Source organism: Mustela erminea, chromosome 1, assembly GCF_009829155.1.
Source record: "Mustela erminea isolate mMusErm1 chromosome 1, mMusErm1.Pri, whole genome shotgun sequence".
Taxonomy (NCBI): domain Eukaryota; kingdom Metazoa; phylum Chordata; class Mammalia; order Carnivora; family Mustelidae; genus Mustela; species Mustela erminea.
Window position 1 is genome coordinate 41,648,901 of NC_045614.1, and position 17,001 is coordinate 41,665,901.

Here is a 17,001-nt window from a genome sequence, read left to right on the forward strand (position 1 = left end):
AATACAAATTAGATGTACCTACCATGACTTGACCAAGACTCAGCTCACAGCTCTGCATAATTTTCTTCCCACCAGTGTGTTGTTCAGATCTGGAAATGTCCCGTAGGCAAGTTGCCATCTGTAACAGATTACTCCCAGGTGTGTAGGGCTCTCCCCTTCCACAGTCTCCCCTGAGCAGCTGGGGCTCATCTACCGTCACAAGCCCCCGCTGCCCACTCGCTTGCCTTTTCCCCAGTGCGGTGGCTATAAACGCAATGTTCTCCACAGGACTTCACAAGTCTGTGAGCAGAAGTATGGCTATGCATTACTCTGAAGAAAACCTCTTTGAAGATAGGGAATGACTTTTCATTGAAAGGTGAATGTCCGTGAAAATAAGTGAAATGTTTTTGGTTGTTACTACCTTGAAAAATATACCCAGCACTTCTCCCTGTCATCATTTCTTTAGATTCAAATCTTGACCTACATCTCCTGTTCTCTCTCTCAAGATTATTTCATTACTTCGAAATGAATCTCTTGAGCTAAGGCATGAGGAACCTAGATTTAAAACAAACAAACAAACAAACAAAAAAAAACAAAACCAAAAAACAAAAACAACTTTCTGTATTTCTCATATAGAAGCGGGAATGGCTTTTTTTTTTTTTTTCCCCCAGAAAGGGCCTAGTCAGGAAGGACCTTGCATAGAGGCAAACGTACTTAATTTCTGAAGGGAGAAGAAAGCTTTACTTTATGTAGAAGCAGTAGCCAAAGACATCTCTTTTGGTGTTTCCAAACCCAACAGGATAGTCTGTCACTCATGTGTGGTGAGTGGTCCTTGGCAGTTGGATATAACCTGATCTAGGTAAGAAGACAAAAATAGTAATATTCTCAAAATGGCCTTTACTTGGATACTCATTACATGATTTCCTTTTATCTCATATATTCCTTTCTGCCAAAGCTTTCTAAAAATTCTTCAGCCATTCCAGACTAACTTCCAGAACTTTCTCAGCATGCTAGGTCCACCCTACCAGATCAAGTGACTCTGGTTTAAACCTAATTATATAATTCATGAGGAACATATATGAGAAGGTCACAAACAGGCCTGTTTACTTAAAGGCAATAACAATAAAGATTTTAGTCTGAGATTTAACCATCTTTCTGAAAACATCCTCTGTATATTATCAGTGGTATTGACTTGTGGCAACATTCTGAGTTATTGGCCATTTGGGTCTGCTTTGAGAGAATACAGATTGCAGTCAGCAGAGACTTACATGTGCCCAGTATTGTGCTACAAACACTATAAACATTATCTTAGTTCTCTCAATTACTTGAGCATATATTCTAAAATCTCTTTCTCATCCTCAAATTATTCTCTATCCTTTCCCTTGCTTTATTACTCACATATAAGCTCTTGAGAGGAGGAATCTCCGATCTCTTATCTCAAGATCAGTGTCTGAAACCAAGGATGAATGCATGAACCAACTTTTGAGGAAGATTGTATTTGATGGGTAATCTTTAAAGAAGGAATCAGCATTTAAAATCTAATAATAACAATAATACGATTAACCTATTAGAGTCTGTTATTGGGGACCCGAGAGGCAAACTGTGATAAAGGCTTTCTGTGATTATATCCTACCAGGACACTCCTCCAAGGCAGGTCCTTCCATTGGTGTGGTTTTGGAGAAACACTGTCTTAGAGGGGATTAATTTCTTCTCCAAGGTCACGCAATTATTTAAAACATGGCAAGGATTCCAACTCGGACCTATGATAGGGAATGAGTGCTCTAACAATGAGGTTATACTGCCTTCTTTCCAGTTTGGTCAACTTGCCGAACACAGACGATCTATTGCTTATAATTACTTCTAATAAGATTTTATAACACCTCTTCTTCTCCTAAGTATTATATCTTTTCTCTCCAGAGGCAGCACAGGAAGAAAAATTAAGCAAACAAAACAGGAGAGGGTCAGATGAGATGGTGAAAAATTCACTGACTTATTTCAACAAATATGTACCAAACAGATAAAGATGAGCCATGTACAAGGAGGGCACTCACTCTGCCAGAGTTTATGATCCCAATGAGCATTCTCATCTGTGATCTTGACATTTAGCCTTGGAAGGGCAGCCATTCTCATCTGGAGGTTTTGGAAAAACCGCTGCAACTATCACACTGAATGGACATTTCATTTCCTCATTAGCCAGTCTAGCTATACATTTTAGATTAGCTTTGGGTTTTGTGTTTGTCACATTCTACTGTCTGATGCCCAAATAAATCTGCTAAGTTGCCATTGTTATCCTTGTCCCCCGCCCCCTCCCCTGAGTTTTCCCAGGAAACATCCAATTATACAGTTTCTAATTTTTTCTCTTCCACACAGTACTAATGATCAAGGTAGACTCATCAGGCTCCAAGCTAATTTCAGTGGGTGAATAAGAGTAAAGGATAGGAATGATGACCAGCAAATAACAGAAGCACCCTTTCCTCCATATTTAATTCTGTATCAGTGCGCTTATTCCGTGTGCAAGTTCAAGAGGTAATTACGCTTACATATAAAGCAAAATATGTTAAATTAGGGCACAGTGTTCAAATAAAAACAAAAGCAGAAAAACCTAATGATTAAAAAAGCCATATTCCAATCTATTTATATCATTCTTTTCAAAAGAATGGTGTAATTTACTAATTGCTAATGTAGTAACTGCTACTGTGGGTTTTTATCTCCAATGTTTACTGAAGTATATCCAACTTATAATGAATATCAGTACATTTTTTTTTTAAAAGGGTTCAATGTTTCAGAAAAAAATAAACCCAATTAAGATTAATTTCAAATTCAAAAAAAGATGGCATTATATGAATATGAAACGGCAGGGGGGATTTTAATTGGAAAAAAAGAACTAGTAGCATCCTAATCATTTTGCATTTTCTTTATTTTATTGAGCCGTTGTGTTACGTTTTCAATGAAAATGGTAAAATTACTGAAAATCAACACAAACCACCTTCAAAAAAATTAAAGAAAATGTATGGTGACAATTAAACACAAATCCTAGGAAATATTTTTTAAAGGACAAGTATTTTTATAATTTTTACTTAAAAAATTCTGAAGCTGGGACAGTCTTATCTTGGATAGACTTCCATGTAAGAATTAGAGAATATCAAAATTTACAATTGCCAAAGGAAAGTTTCCCAGCTTTTCCATTCCCCAATTTGAATTATGATCAGTAACAGAGGCAGAGCAAAGTGCACTACAAGTTGGTACTACAAATTCTTACTCAAAATCTCTAAATCTAACTGGTCTGATTTTGAAAGGGATCTAAACATGCTATAGAGGTCCAGGTTTGCAGTTAGCCTGAGTTAGAATCCTATTTCACTTGCCCTTGTTAGAATGACCTTGTAAGTGTACTTAATCTGGTTGAGCCTTGGTTTCCTTATCTGCAAAATGGGCTTGATATTTGTACTTAACTGTGATGATTAATTTAGCAATAGTAAAATGGCTCAGAATCTGGCACAAAGACAATGAAGATGTTATCTGACATTATTAATGTTATATTCTTATAAAAAATCTGATACAGAATCACTTTACCTTCTCTTTTAGGAATTAATGGTATCATGTACCTTTCTTCTCCATAGAATGAGATCAAAGTTCTAAACGTATTAAAAGAAAGTCACCTTCAAATGTTTACTTTTGTCTTCCAATGTCATGTATTTACCAACTGATGAGAAGTCTAATGATAAGAGCCTGGCTCCAAGCACTCACACACATGGTTTCATTAACTAATTCTCAACCCTTTTTTTTTTTTTTTAAAGATTTTATTTATTTATTTGAGACAGAGAGAACAAACGGGGAGGAAGGTCAGAAGGAAAGGGAGAAGCAGACCCCTTGCTGAGTACGGAGCCTGATGTGGTGCTCGATCCCGTCCTGGGATCCCGACCGGAGCTGAAGGCAGACTCAACCCAGGTGCCCCTAACTTCCATCCTTTTAAGTGGGCACACCAACAACCTCAATTCACAAACGGTGAAATTCAGCACAGAGCGTGCTGTAGACACGGAAGATCTGACATCTCTCTAAGAGTAATACTACCATGCCGCGTTCTGCAGATAGGAAAACTGAGGCGTAGGGAAGTTACTGAATGTGAGCAGGGTCATGTGGCCCTAATTAGTGAGGGTGTAATTCAGACCAAGACAATATAACCTGATTCTGCCATGTCCAACGACCTTGGCTTCAGGAGAGAGGACCTGGGCACAGGTTTTAAGGGTATGATCTGTTTCTTTAAAAATCACTCCTCCAGAGTGGCTGCACCAGCTTGCATTCCCCTTTCTCCGCATCCTCGCCAGCATCTGTCATTTCCTGACTTGTTTATTTTAGCCATTCTGACTGGTGTGAGGTGATATCTCATTGTGGTTTTGATTTGTATTTCCCTGATGCCGAGTGATATGGAGCACTTTTTCATGTGTCTGTTGGCCATCTGGATGTCTTCTTTGCAGAAATGTCTGTTCATGTCCTCTGCCCATTTCTTGATTGGATTATTTGTTCTTTGGGTGTAGATGTCCATCAACAGATGAATGGATCAAGAAGATGTGGTATATATACACAATGGAATACTATGCAGCCATCAAAAGAAATGAAATCTTGCCATTTGCGACAACATGGATGGAACTAGAGCGTATCATGCTTAGCAAAATAAGTCAAGCAGAGAAAGACAACTATCATATGATCTCCTTGATATGAGGAAGTGGTGATGCAACATGGGGGCTTAAGTGGGTAGGAGAAGAATCAATGAAACAAGATGGGATTGGGAGGGAGACAAACCATAAGTGACTTTTAATCTCACAAAACAAACTGAGGGTTGCTGGGGGGAGGGGGTTTGGGAGAAGGGGGTGGGATTATGGACATTGGGGAGGGTATGTGCTTTGGTGAGTGCTGTGAAGTGTGTAAACCTGGTGATTCACAGACCTGTACCCCTGGGGATAGAGTATTATGCCTCCATCAGAAAGGATGAATACCCAACTTTTGTAGCAACATGGACGGGACTGGAAGAGAGTATGCTGAGTGAAATAAGTCAAGCAGAGAGAGTCAATTATCATATGGTTTCACTTATTTGTGGAGCATAACAAATAGCATGGAGGACATGGGGACTTAGAGTGGAGAAGGGAGTTGGGGGAAATTGGAAGGGGAGGTGAACCATGAGAGACTATGGACTCTGAAAAACAATCTGAGGGTTTTGAAGGGACGGGGGGTGGGAGGTTGGGGTACCAGGTGGTGGGTATTATAGAGGGCACGGATTGCATGGAGCACGGGGTGTGGTGCAAAAATAATGAATACTGTTATGCTGGAAAAAAAAAATAAAAAAAAAAATAAAAAATAAAAATAAAAAAAAAATAAAAATGAAAAAGAAATGAAAAAAAAATAAATAAATAAAATAAAAATCACTCCTCCCAGGGCGCCTGGGTGGGCTCAGTAAGTTAAAGCCTCTGCCTTCTGCTGGGGTCCTGGGATCTAGCCTCGCATGGTGCTCTCTGCTAGGTGGGGAGCCTGCTTCCTCCGCTCTCTGTCTGCCTGCTTCTCTGCCTATTTGTGATCTCTGTCTGTCAAATAAATAAATAAAATCTTAAGAAAAAAAAATCACTCCTCCCTACACACAGGTACACATACACTCACCTGTGGCACAAAACCTACATGTGCTTTCCCCATTTGATTGTCCTGCCTCTAAATGTATCTTTGAGTGAAAACAATTGAATTATTACTTTAGTTTGAATTTTCCTTACATCAACAATAATATTTAAAACTCCTTACTAATTACAAACTGACCTTTTCTAGTATTTTTTTTTTTAAATATTTAGAATACATTACACTACAAGAATGGTTTAGAAAGTCTCAAACACTGGTTCAAACACTCAAACCAGTGAGAAACTACAAAGGACTTGATAAGTTGATATTAATCTTAAGAAAATTCTTGTCAAAAATGTGGGTGTAGGAGCACCTAGGTGGCTCAGTCGTTAAGAGTCTGCCTTTGGCTCAGGTCATGATCCCAGTGTTCTGGGATCAAGCCCCACATCGGGCTCCAAGCTCCACAGGAGGCCTGCTTCTCCCTCTGCCACTCCCCTGCTTCTCCCTTTCCCACTCCCCTGCTTGTGTTCCCTCTCTTGCTGTCTCTCTCTCTCTGACAAATAAATAAATAAATAAAATCTTAAAAAAAAAAAAAAGTGTGGGTGTAGATACCACCAACCAAGTCATTAGAAACTAGATACCAAAATTATATAAAGTAAATTTTCTACTTCCCCTTCCCTCTCTCCCCATACCTGAAATACTTTTAATACAAAGGCCACTGTTTTAAACTGCTATTTTTACTAAGTCAGTAGGGTATAAAAATAACTTTAAAAAATTCTCTTAAAAGATGGAAAGATTAAAATTTGGCTGAAAAATATAAGAAATGATAGCATCAGGATAACTATTATGGTGTCCTCCCATTTCCCTCCTTAAAATATCCTTTTTGACGGCACCACAATTAATCATGCATAGACATTTGATTGTTATAAATTTTATTCGAATAATAGAAAATAATACATACAGATAACCATAGGATACACACACAGAATTTAAAGATAAATTTTATACTTTTCAATATGAAACAAAGTACATATCTCATGGAGATATATTGCTACAAACGCCAGGAAACAATAGAGTAATCATCTTGAAAATGGAAAGTATAGGAACATATTATCAGAATTACTAAATAATAAAAAGGTACAACTCCATTACATGTACATTAAAATACAGGTATTGGAGAAAGTGCTTCCCCACTTTTTGACTGGAAATAACAATGGTCATATGAAATCTACTAGCCATCCAGATTTTTTCTAGATATATACAGTATATACAGACCTTGCAGAGAAAGTTATATTTTTTCTCCTTTGTGTATAACGACTTTATCTCAAATGTAATCTTTCAGTGTAAAGTAACATTTCATGATGGTATCAGAATTTTGCTAATTTTTATGTTTTTGATATCTGAACTATTGGTTTCAAATTCTGATATATTTGCCAAGAAGAACAAGTTCCTGCAAAATGTGAAATTGGTAGGAAAGAGGTAAAAAAATTGATTTTGCAATGTCTAACACTCAATCTGTCGATTTTCATATATTCTTTACATATTGCTATGAAGTCATGTCTTCAACAATCTTTTGAAAACCACATATTGAAAGACTGAGTCATACATATCAAAGTCAGCAGCATTGCCATGGTTCTTTTACAAATTTAACTCAGGAACTAAAAAGCCTGCCAGACTCACTCTGATAGACGGTTGGATTTCATTAAAAAACCATCTCCACCATCCAAAAAAGAGAGGGTCCCTTAATGGAATCAGAAATTGGAAATAAAGAATTGTGTGAATTTTGCTTAATATTTGAGTTGAGAGTCAGGTCATTCCTTATTTTCTCCGTGTTTTAATAAAACCTGAAAGCTTGTTCCTAGGTGTGAAGGAAACAATTACTTTTTAATTTTTTTTTAATATTTGAGGAGAAATAAAATGGGATCATTTCAATTTTATAATATCATTGAAAAAAGAAAGCATTACCTATAATAGAATGCAAACTTTAAAAATAAAGTGGCTGGTCCTTATGACTTTTATATGGTTAAGAAAATTCTCATTAATATTTTGCACAGATTCAGAGTGTTAAGAATAACAAAACACTTTCACATTCCTTTCTTTTTCTCATAACAAACAATGCACAGGGTAGGGGCAGGTATGCTGGGTATTATCTCCACATTTTATAGATGAAAAATGAAAAACTAGCAAGAGCAAGGTGATTTGTAAAGAATCTCACAGCTTTGTCATACCTAAACAAAACAGCACTGTTCCTATCTCTGATGTAGCATTTTCCAACATCTTTTTGAAACACATGCACCCTCTTCAAAACAGGGTAATTTAAAAAATGTATTTTTACCCTTGAGTATATCAAACAAACATATCAGAATAACACTGCTTAAGTCTTCTGAGCAATGCTGTTATAATGGGAACATAACGTTTGGATTAAATAATGAGTTTTTCTACATGAAAAAACAAACAAATAAACATTGTGTGTATGTGTGTGTATGTTTCCACAGGAGAGCATGTGAGTCTATCCATAGGCAGTGCTTAAAATCATAGCTTACGAAGATCTTTATCAAAAATCTAATGTAGGTAATGTGTAAATTCCTTTGGTTTATCAGGTAAATATTAAGGCATTTCAGATTCCCCTAAAAGGATTTACTGGTTTTTTTTTTTTTACTATATTCATATTTTACCTATAGAAAGTTAAAAATACAGAGTTGAAAAAAAACCATGCATAATCACTGAATTTCATGAAAGCACTTATTTTTTGTAACCAATTAACTTTCTAGTAAATAATAAAAAAAAGTTAATATCACCACAAGGCATGTACAATAAAGGACAATACTACAGGTATATAACTTGACACAGCGTGGACATTAGAGATGGCTGAAGTAGAACCCCTTGCATCCATATCTGTCAAAGATGATAAATAGCTTATTAATAAGGATTGTACCAATATAAATAACCAGGGCAAAAGCAATGCCTCCCCTATCAAAATCAAATCATACCATGAACCTAACCTAAAACCACAAGGTATTATTAGCCCTCATTTTATTTATCAATGTAGCCTATGTTACTTGCCAAGAATATCTCTAAAAACTCTGACGTTCTTAAGTTTTTTTAAAAAAATGAACCAAAGCTTTGTTCATCTAATATTACTTAACTTTAATTGAAATTGCAAAAATAACTTAATCATTTTGAAAACAATTATACTCTATTACAGACAATTTTGAGATAATTCAATGGTTTAATTAAAGAAAGCTTCATTGTATAAGAGTTTGGAAAAATCTGTGTTTGTTTCTACTTTATGCATTTCTAGAAAAATTATTAGGCATAATATAAAACATTTTTTAAAAAAAAGGAAATCAATAAAAGCTCCATTTTTCTAGAGATGGCCTTGTCTACTCTAGTCCTTGCAAGCTCAGCAGCCGGCACATGTCAGATGAAAAGGCTACTCTTGACTCAGCAGCCCTAAAATGCAAAGATTGTGTCTGTTCCTGCAAAAGCATAGAGTTGACTCTTTGGAACAGTCACACCGTGGTCATACTAGAATGTGAACTCTACATCTTGCACTATTCGAGGAATAAGAGAGTCTATCTTAATTACTTTAAAACCTATATAATAATAACAAGTTTAAATTTCTCGTTTTGCTCTATTGAAGTACATGCAGTTTTTAAAATGTCTATAGTCTGAAATGGTTTATTTATAGATTTTTACGCTGTAGAACTCAGTTCTTAGATAAACGCTTTCCATTTTCTGGGTATAGTTTAGTATTTGTTTCAGTCTAAGTATGGCAGTCTTTATGGTTTCATGTAAAGATAAAATTCTTCTAAGTTTCCATATCCCTCTTTATCATTACTTCCTAATGATGTCGTTTTGTTTTCTAAGATTAAAGAGAGAGCTTTTAATCTTATGCCCAAGATTACAGACTAGGTCAAGCCCCATGAAAGGAAACAGGGAACAAGGCTATTCCTGTCACTGAGAACTACAGAATAGAATATGAAGATGGCTTCTACTCCATTTAAACTGAGGTCCCCAAACTCCAAATTTGAGATTTGAAAGAATAAATGAAATTTCTTGCACCACTGTCACTGATAAAATAAGAACATGAGGGGCGTCTGGGTGGCTTAGTTGTTAAGCCTCTGCCTTTGGCTTAGGGTCAGGAGCCCACGCTCCCTGCTCTGGGGGAAGCCTGCTTCCCTCTCTCCCACTCCCCCTACTACTGTTCCCTCTTGAGCCCTGTCTCTCTCTGTCAAATAAATAAATAAAATCTTAAAAAAATAGTCCTAAAAATAAAATAAGAACATGAATCTGTTTCCCTTAATTCTAACAGTGTAATTTCTATTATAAAATAGGTTTAATTTGGATTTTGAAAGGAAAAGTTAGTGTGAACCTCCTTCGAATTCAGAAACAAATAATTTTTTTAAGAAGTGTTTTTTGGTTTGGCCAAGTGGTTTATGACTTTAACCATGTTAAATTTTCCATTTTTTAAAGAATTAATAAGATTCATGTATAATTTTTAGGAGGCAAACAAAGATCTTAAAACTAGTTGGTGCATTTAACATTGCCCTTGAGAAATGTGCAAGAAATTCTGTTCTTTAGAGGCAATCCAAAGGCAAATTTGGGTATAGATCATAAGAAGGAAAAAAATTCAGTTTAATAAAATTCTGCTAAATATTTTCTGATGTATTTTCTATTTGTTATTATCTTTCTTTGTATTTTGTATCACTCAGGAGAAATTTCTCTGTCATCTCTCATATTCCAAAACCTTCTTTCCATTTAGATGGAGGATGTCATGGGGAGGCAAATGGACAGAAGGACATCGACCGACCCACTCTTGGGAGCTCTTAATGCTGATGCTATCAATAAAGTAAATGTTGACTTTGATCAACTTACTGGTTATTCTTGGAATCCTGATCTGTTCGCTACTGGTTCCATCCCCTCCATCCGTGGTGGCCTTAACTTCAATAATGTAGTCCTCTTTAATGGGCAACAAAAGTTCCGCTGACGTTTTATTTGTGTTCAGCACTTGTACATTATTTTGACTGCTAGTCCTATAGAACACCTAAAATGTATGAACAAATACCCTTAATTTCTTCCATTACCTATTCTTACTTTATTTCATAGAACTGATTACTCTGTTACCTCACTTATATTGTTTATCTTGTTATAGTCACAGGAATATAAGTTTCATTCATAGTTCTTTTCATAGGTCTTGGACTAAGGGTCAGCACATACTAGAATCATCAAGTCCTGAAAATCAAGGAGGGGAGAAAGAGCCAACTTCTATGGAAGGGTTCAGCTGGCTTGGGCATTTATAAGGCTGGAGAGATAGGGCAAGCCCCTACTGTACTTATCTTGAAAGCCAGACCCACGGATTAGAGCCAAAAATTTCAGTTGTTTTTTAAGTAGTATATAGGTGAACATCAGAATTAGCCAAGTATTAACATTATAAACAATTTATAACTATTTTGTCCCAAATCCCTGCGTGACCAGAATTACTTCTCTTAAATTTATATTTAAGAAATCAGACATTTGGGAGAAAAAATACCCTTTTTACAAGAAGTTTGATCTATGTTAAAATCAGATTACGGCAACCACATTACCAGAGTTAGAAAAATCATTCAATCTGAGCTTCCCTTGCCAGGAGTAGGAAAAGAAAGCATTGCAAATATCTTACTTTGTATCCCGTTACTTCTGACTCGTTCTCCATCGCTTTGACTTGTTCCCAATTAAGTAACACTTTAGTGTCTGTAGCATTCCAAACAACATTTCCTGGTGGCTGACTGGGAGCTTGAAATACAAAATGAGAAAATGAACCAGATTTGAATATGAGTGATAATTTACATAGAGCAGATAAATGATGGCTTAAAGGAAGCTTATAAAAAGACAGTAAAATCTCTTTAGTAATATGCAGCATATAGGTGGGATCAGACAAAAAAAAACTAAGTATCGCTAAGTTTCCTTGGAAACAGGTTTTTCAATTAAATCATGAGAATTCATTTCATTGTATTCATGACATCTTTGAGGACATCTCTCAATAGTGACTGTGGGGCCACTTCTGGAAACATGTTGATAGTGGAGATGAGGAAATTCCTCAATCCACCACTGGAGGGACGCTTGTTGATGTGGCAAGAAAGGAAGGCAGCCTTGACCCACTTTGACACATCCAGACAGAGGCTGAGAGAAATTGCCAACTGAGGAGATTAAAGACGCACAAAATGTAGTGCGGATGATTTTTAGGCCAGCGTTGTGTGATGAGATAGGCAAAATGGGAGGCACTCAAAGATAAGGGTTACTTATATTTATTCCCATGAAGTAACAGCGATTCCCATGAAAAACTGCGGCAGAGAGTCTATATTTCACTCTTCGTTTTCTGAGTTTTAAATCAATTTTTGAGAAAAATAAGGCGAAACCCTAAAACATTAATGAGAATTCCATTCGATAATGAATGAAATTCTCTGGGGTTTAAAGACTTGGATTCAAAGCTTAGTTCCCTCTCACCAGCACTAGACCACATACTCGTGCTGGGGAAAGGGGGCTCGGCAGCAGCACAGACAGGACATTAAAATTCAGTTTCCTGTCAAGCACAAAACAAACACAATATTATCCATTTGGCCACAACCTCACAATGGCCCAAAGCAGTGCTGAAATATGTTGTACTTGTGGATTTAGCTGCAGAATGTGATCTGGTTAACTGAATTTGTAATGGGGAAATGATATAAAATATTGGCTATGCAGGGAAATTTCTAAACATCATTGACTCATGCCACGGGGGAAAGACGGCTGAATTTACAGATGGGAAGAGCTCTCAGATACATTTATGTGACTAATGACACCGAACAAGGCTGTCTTCCCTGCAGACTCTTTTGCTTCGTGTCTGCTCTTTCACACTATTCTATGCTGCCTTTGAAACGGCACGATCTGGCATTAGCAGAGACTTGAGGTCAGCGCAGAGAGTTCAAGCTGCACTGCTTTGATAACAAAAATGTATATAAAGGCAGTTGCTTTAGGGGTGAAATACTGATGACCATGTTCTGGTGACTCAGTCCAAATGAAATGAATGCACAAGCGTTAGAACATTTTCCCAAAGTCTGTGATTTCCTGCGTCCTGACAGCAGTGTAATGGGACAGGTTCCGGGGGATGCAGCTCAGGGAGCAAAAGCAGCATGGTCTGTTCGACCGAAAGATGCGTGCTCGGGAGGTTGGATTTTATTAATACCCAGCTTGAGTCATGTTGGCTGAATCATCTCTTCCAGCACTAGTCTTGTAGAAGAGATGACTGAAAGTATAACACAGAGGCTTATCTTGTATCAGTCCAAAAACAGATGAGTTGAATGAATGCAGCCTCAATTGGATACTTATAAACAGACAGATAAAAACAGGAAAAGGGAAAGGAAGAAAAAAATTAAGGTTTGTTCTGGGTCTGATTACCCTTATTCTGAATCACATCAGTGTTTCCTGAGCTTCAGATAATCATGTACCACTTTTATAATTTTTGCTATCTTTAAATAGAAGACTCGATTCAAAAAAATAAACATCTACCTTAGCTTCCTCCCAAACACTAATACTCACACAAGCGTGGGCTTGATACGCTAGTTACGTTCTTACAGTATTCTCTACAATAAATGAAGCATTACTGAATTTTTGAAAAAAGTGTTTGTGAAGCACTCCTGAATCATCTCTCTTACAACCACTGATAAAAATAACATTTTCTGGAAAATTCTATACCAAATAAACTTTCTTTCCATGTTCAAAATCTTATTATTGATAGTAACCAAATGCTTATTAAATATTTATCATATGGGCATGGTAAAATGTGCTTTTTATATAGTATAATTTTCATATAGTATAATTCACTTAATTATCATTGCATAATAATAACATCCATTTCTGGGGCACCTGGTTAGCTCAGTGGGTTAAACCTCCGCCTTCGGCTCAGGTCATGATCTCAAGGTCCTGGGATCGAGCCTGGCATTGGGCTCTCTGCTCAGCGGGGAGCCTGCTTCCCCCCTCTCTCTGCCTACCTCTCTGCCTACTTGTGATCTCTCTCTCTCTGTCAAATAAATGAATAAAATCTTTAAAAAATAATAATAATAATGTCCATTTCTATACATGGGTAATCTGAAACCAGAGACTTAAAAACAATTGTACACTCATGTTCATAACAGCATTATTCATAGTAGCCAAAAGGAGAAGCACTCTGTCGACAGATGAATGGATAATCAAAATGTGGCATATGTAAGAGGAAGTATTATTCTGCCTTAAAGAGAAAAGAAATTTGCTGACACATGGATAAACCTTAAGGGTATTATGCAAAGTGAAATAAGCTGGTCAAGAAAAGACAAACTCTATATGATTCCACTTACATGAAGTACCTAGAGTACTCAAATTTATAAGGACACAAAGGTCTTGCCAGGGGCTGGGTGCTGGGAATGGGGATTGTTGTTTAATGGTTACAGAGTTTCAGTTTTATAAGATGAAAGACTTCTAGAATCTGTTACACAGCAACCAATCTTAGTGCTACTGAACTATACATTTAAAAATGGGCAAGATGGAAAATTCATTTTCTGTTTATTTTTACAATTAAAAAATTAAAAGCAAGAACTTGCTAAACGACACAATGGGTAAAAGATATTATGCAGATTCAAGCCAGTTTTGATTAATGCCAAAGTCTAAGCCACCCATATTAGACTGTGCTGAGTACCTGAGGCCTTATTTAACTCCTGAATGACTGATCACAGATTTGTACATGATGTGAAAATAAATACTAAACAAGAATGTCACAAAATATACTCAACTTCCTCTGTCACAGGAATGCTTTTCCCGACTTCTCAGACTAAAGTGGGGGCTCTTTTCAGACACCAGGACCTTGCTAATCCTCATTAAAGGTATATTTTACCTTTCTTTGTGATTTCATTTTTATTAATATCCAGTTTTATTAATATCCATTAACCTGTAAGATCTTTGCAAGCAGAGACAATGTCCAGTAAAGTCTCTGACACAGAGAAGTTTGATATGGTCGATTTTATTCACTAGTCCAATGCCTTGCCAAGGGGTAGACATCAATTTAGATTTTGTCAATGACTGATGTTTTGATGTAAAAAGCACAAACTCAAGGATAAAGAAAACGCTTTTACAGTGCTATCGAGAAACAAGTTTGACCCATTTCCTTTGTGTTAATGAAGAATGAACAAGATTTGGCTAGCCACACTTCTCAAAGGCTCAAAATGAACTGTCTAGCTACACAGTTGAAAGTTCTCCAAGACATCCCAACAAATACTATACATTTTATAAAGACCAAACTGGGATAGTCTTGAGATTGAGTATGTTCAGTTGTACTGAGGCTAAGATGATAAGGAACATCACACAAAGAAAGAACAGAGTAATAAAAACACCCCCCAAAACTGGTATATTGATTCAATGACTTATTCAAGAAATATCTGTATGTTAAGTGTTAAGGAAAAAAGGAATAAGGAGGTGACAACATCTGGAGTAGATTTGGAAAGGCAAATTATGTTTTTTTATATGTGGAGGCAAGAGAGGGAAAGGTATCCAGCACAGGGATAAACATATGCCAAGGCACAAAGGCAGGACATAGCAGGGTACCTCGGGGAGCTCAGAGGTGTTGACTGGTTACATGGTAGCGAGGAGGAGAAGGGATGGAGCAGATGCAGTTGAAGAAGAAAGTAAGAGCCAGATGCTGAAGGGTCCAGGAGACCAAAGGAACTAGAAAAGGAAATTTTTTGTAGGCAATTTGGAAGGCCATGCATAAGTGAAGGTAGGGAAGTGATACTACCAGTGTTGTGGTTTCACAGATCTTTATGGGAGCAGAAGGAAAAGGAGGAAGATCTTGGTGGGCATTCTGTTGGGAGAATCTGGTAGCACTTCATGGAAGAGAGAATAAAGGTCTGTTCACATGATGATGATTGCCATGGAGTTGGAGGGATGCAACAGACACGACATTTGTGTAAATTCAACAAGTCATGATGACTGACATCACACGGGTGCTGGCAATAAAAAGCAAAGCTAATGCTAGCTGATGACACAGACCCTGGGGGAACAATGTCTCCAGCTGGAATTACCTTTGACTACATATTTAATAACAACTTCTTATGTGTTAGGGATCCTTCTCAGTACATTAAGCAAAGAGACAGACATGTTCTCTGACTTCTAACCATGGGTCTTATTAGTGGTTCCCAAGGATTAATATTTCTACCGCTAGAGATGATTTTAGTGGATGACATTTTTAATTGGAAATATGTACATATTTTCATGTTAAGTTAAAAAAAAAAAGCCTGTCATATCCAATTCTTGATTCACAGATATAATTATTTTGGATGAAGCCAATATTGATACATCTGTGGTAATCTACTTCACACATTACACACAGATCATTAAAACTAGGTTCTAAATAATGATACGGAACAAAGGCTATTATGCAAACACAAATAACTCAGATGTTTCCAGCTGCACACAGATGTCTGGTAAGCATCCTAAAATACACAGTCACAATTCAAACTAACTCTGGCCTAAGGGAATATTTAACACAAATAATTCATCTTAAACCAAGTGATCAAGAAAAGAAAACTCACTTTCAGGTATGCTTTTTTTTTTTTTTTTTGAAAATCAATTAGGTTTATTTTTCTTTGCATTTCATTGTATTGTTTAACTTTTAAAACTCTTCTATTCAAATAATTGCTTTGTTTTCATTTTATTAAAAAAATCTTAGAGCCACTATCTTATGATAAAGAGTATTAGTGATTTTCTGTTTCTAGTAAAGGTACAGTTGTCTTTTATTTATTTCTTTATTTTTAAAGATTTTATTTATTTGACAGTGAGAGAGAAAGCACAAATAGGCAGAGAGAGAGGGGAGGAAACAGGCTCCCTGCGGAGCAGAGAGCCCGACTCGGGGCTCGATCCCAGGACCCTGGGATCATGACCAGAGCTGAAGGCAGAGGCCATAACTCACTGAGCCACCTGGGCGCCCCTACAGTTGTCTTTTAAAATGAATATATCTAACTATTAAATTAAATAAATTAAATATATTGGGAAAATAATACAGGTTGTTTGAGTCTGTGGCTAAAATCAAGCGACTGGGATGGCAAAAACAGTGGGCAAATTAGGAACAGGTTGAGTTTTCTCATTGCATGATCCAACTTTCCCTTTAGCATCTTTGTTCGCATTTCTGGTTTCCATCCTCACCAACATTCTGTTACCCTGTATTGAGCCTTCAGTGCTCTTCTTTTCTATCTTCCTATGGTCAAATCTCAAGCAGGAAACCTTGGGTTCCATAATCTCTATAAAAAGACTGCCTAGCCTTGTGTGCCAGGTGTTGTAACAGCACAGAAAAGATCTACCTCCTACAGGTTAGACCAAGGCCTGGAAGCACTGTGGCCATTTCCAAGGCAAATGTCCTAAGCTACTGTCTTAACAGAAGCCACT

At 36.8% G+C, this 17,001-nt stretch overlaps 1 protein-coding gene across 1 annotated transcript in view; it reads right to left on the bottom strand.

Annotated features, from left to right (window-relative positions):
* Nucleotides 1-6,496: 6,496 nt before the first annotated feature.
* The window catches only part of CNTN3 (contactin 3), a 336,483-nt gene continuing 325,978 nt past the window's right edge, over nt 6,497-17,001 (bottom strand). Inside the window, exons 21-23 of the mRNA XM_032325229.1 lie at nt 11,237-11,349; nt 10,453-10,621; nt 6,497-8,469 (exon numbers count right to left, since the gene is read on the bottom strand). Of these exons, the coding sequence (XP_032181120.1) occupies nt 8,369-8,469; nt 10,453-10,621; nt 11,237-11,349 (383 nt within the window). The 3' untranslated portion in view covers nt 6,497-8,368. The remainder of the gene's footprint in view (nt 8,470-10,452; nt 10,622-11,236; nt 11,350-17,001) is intronic.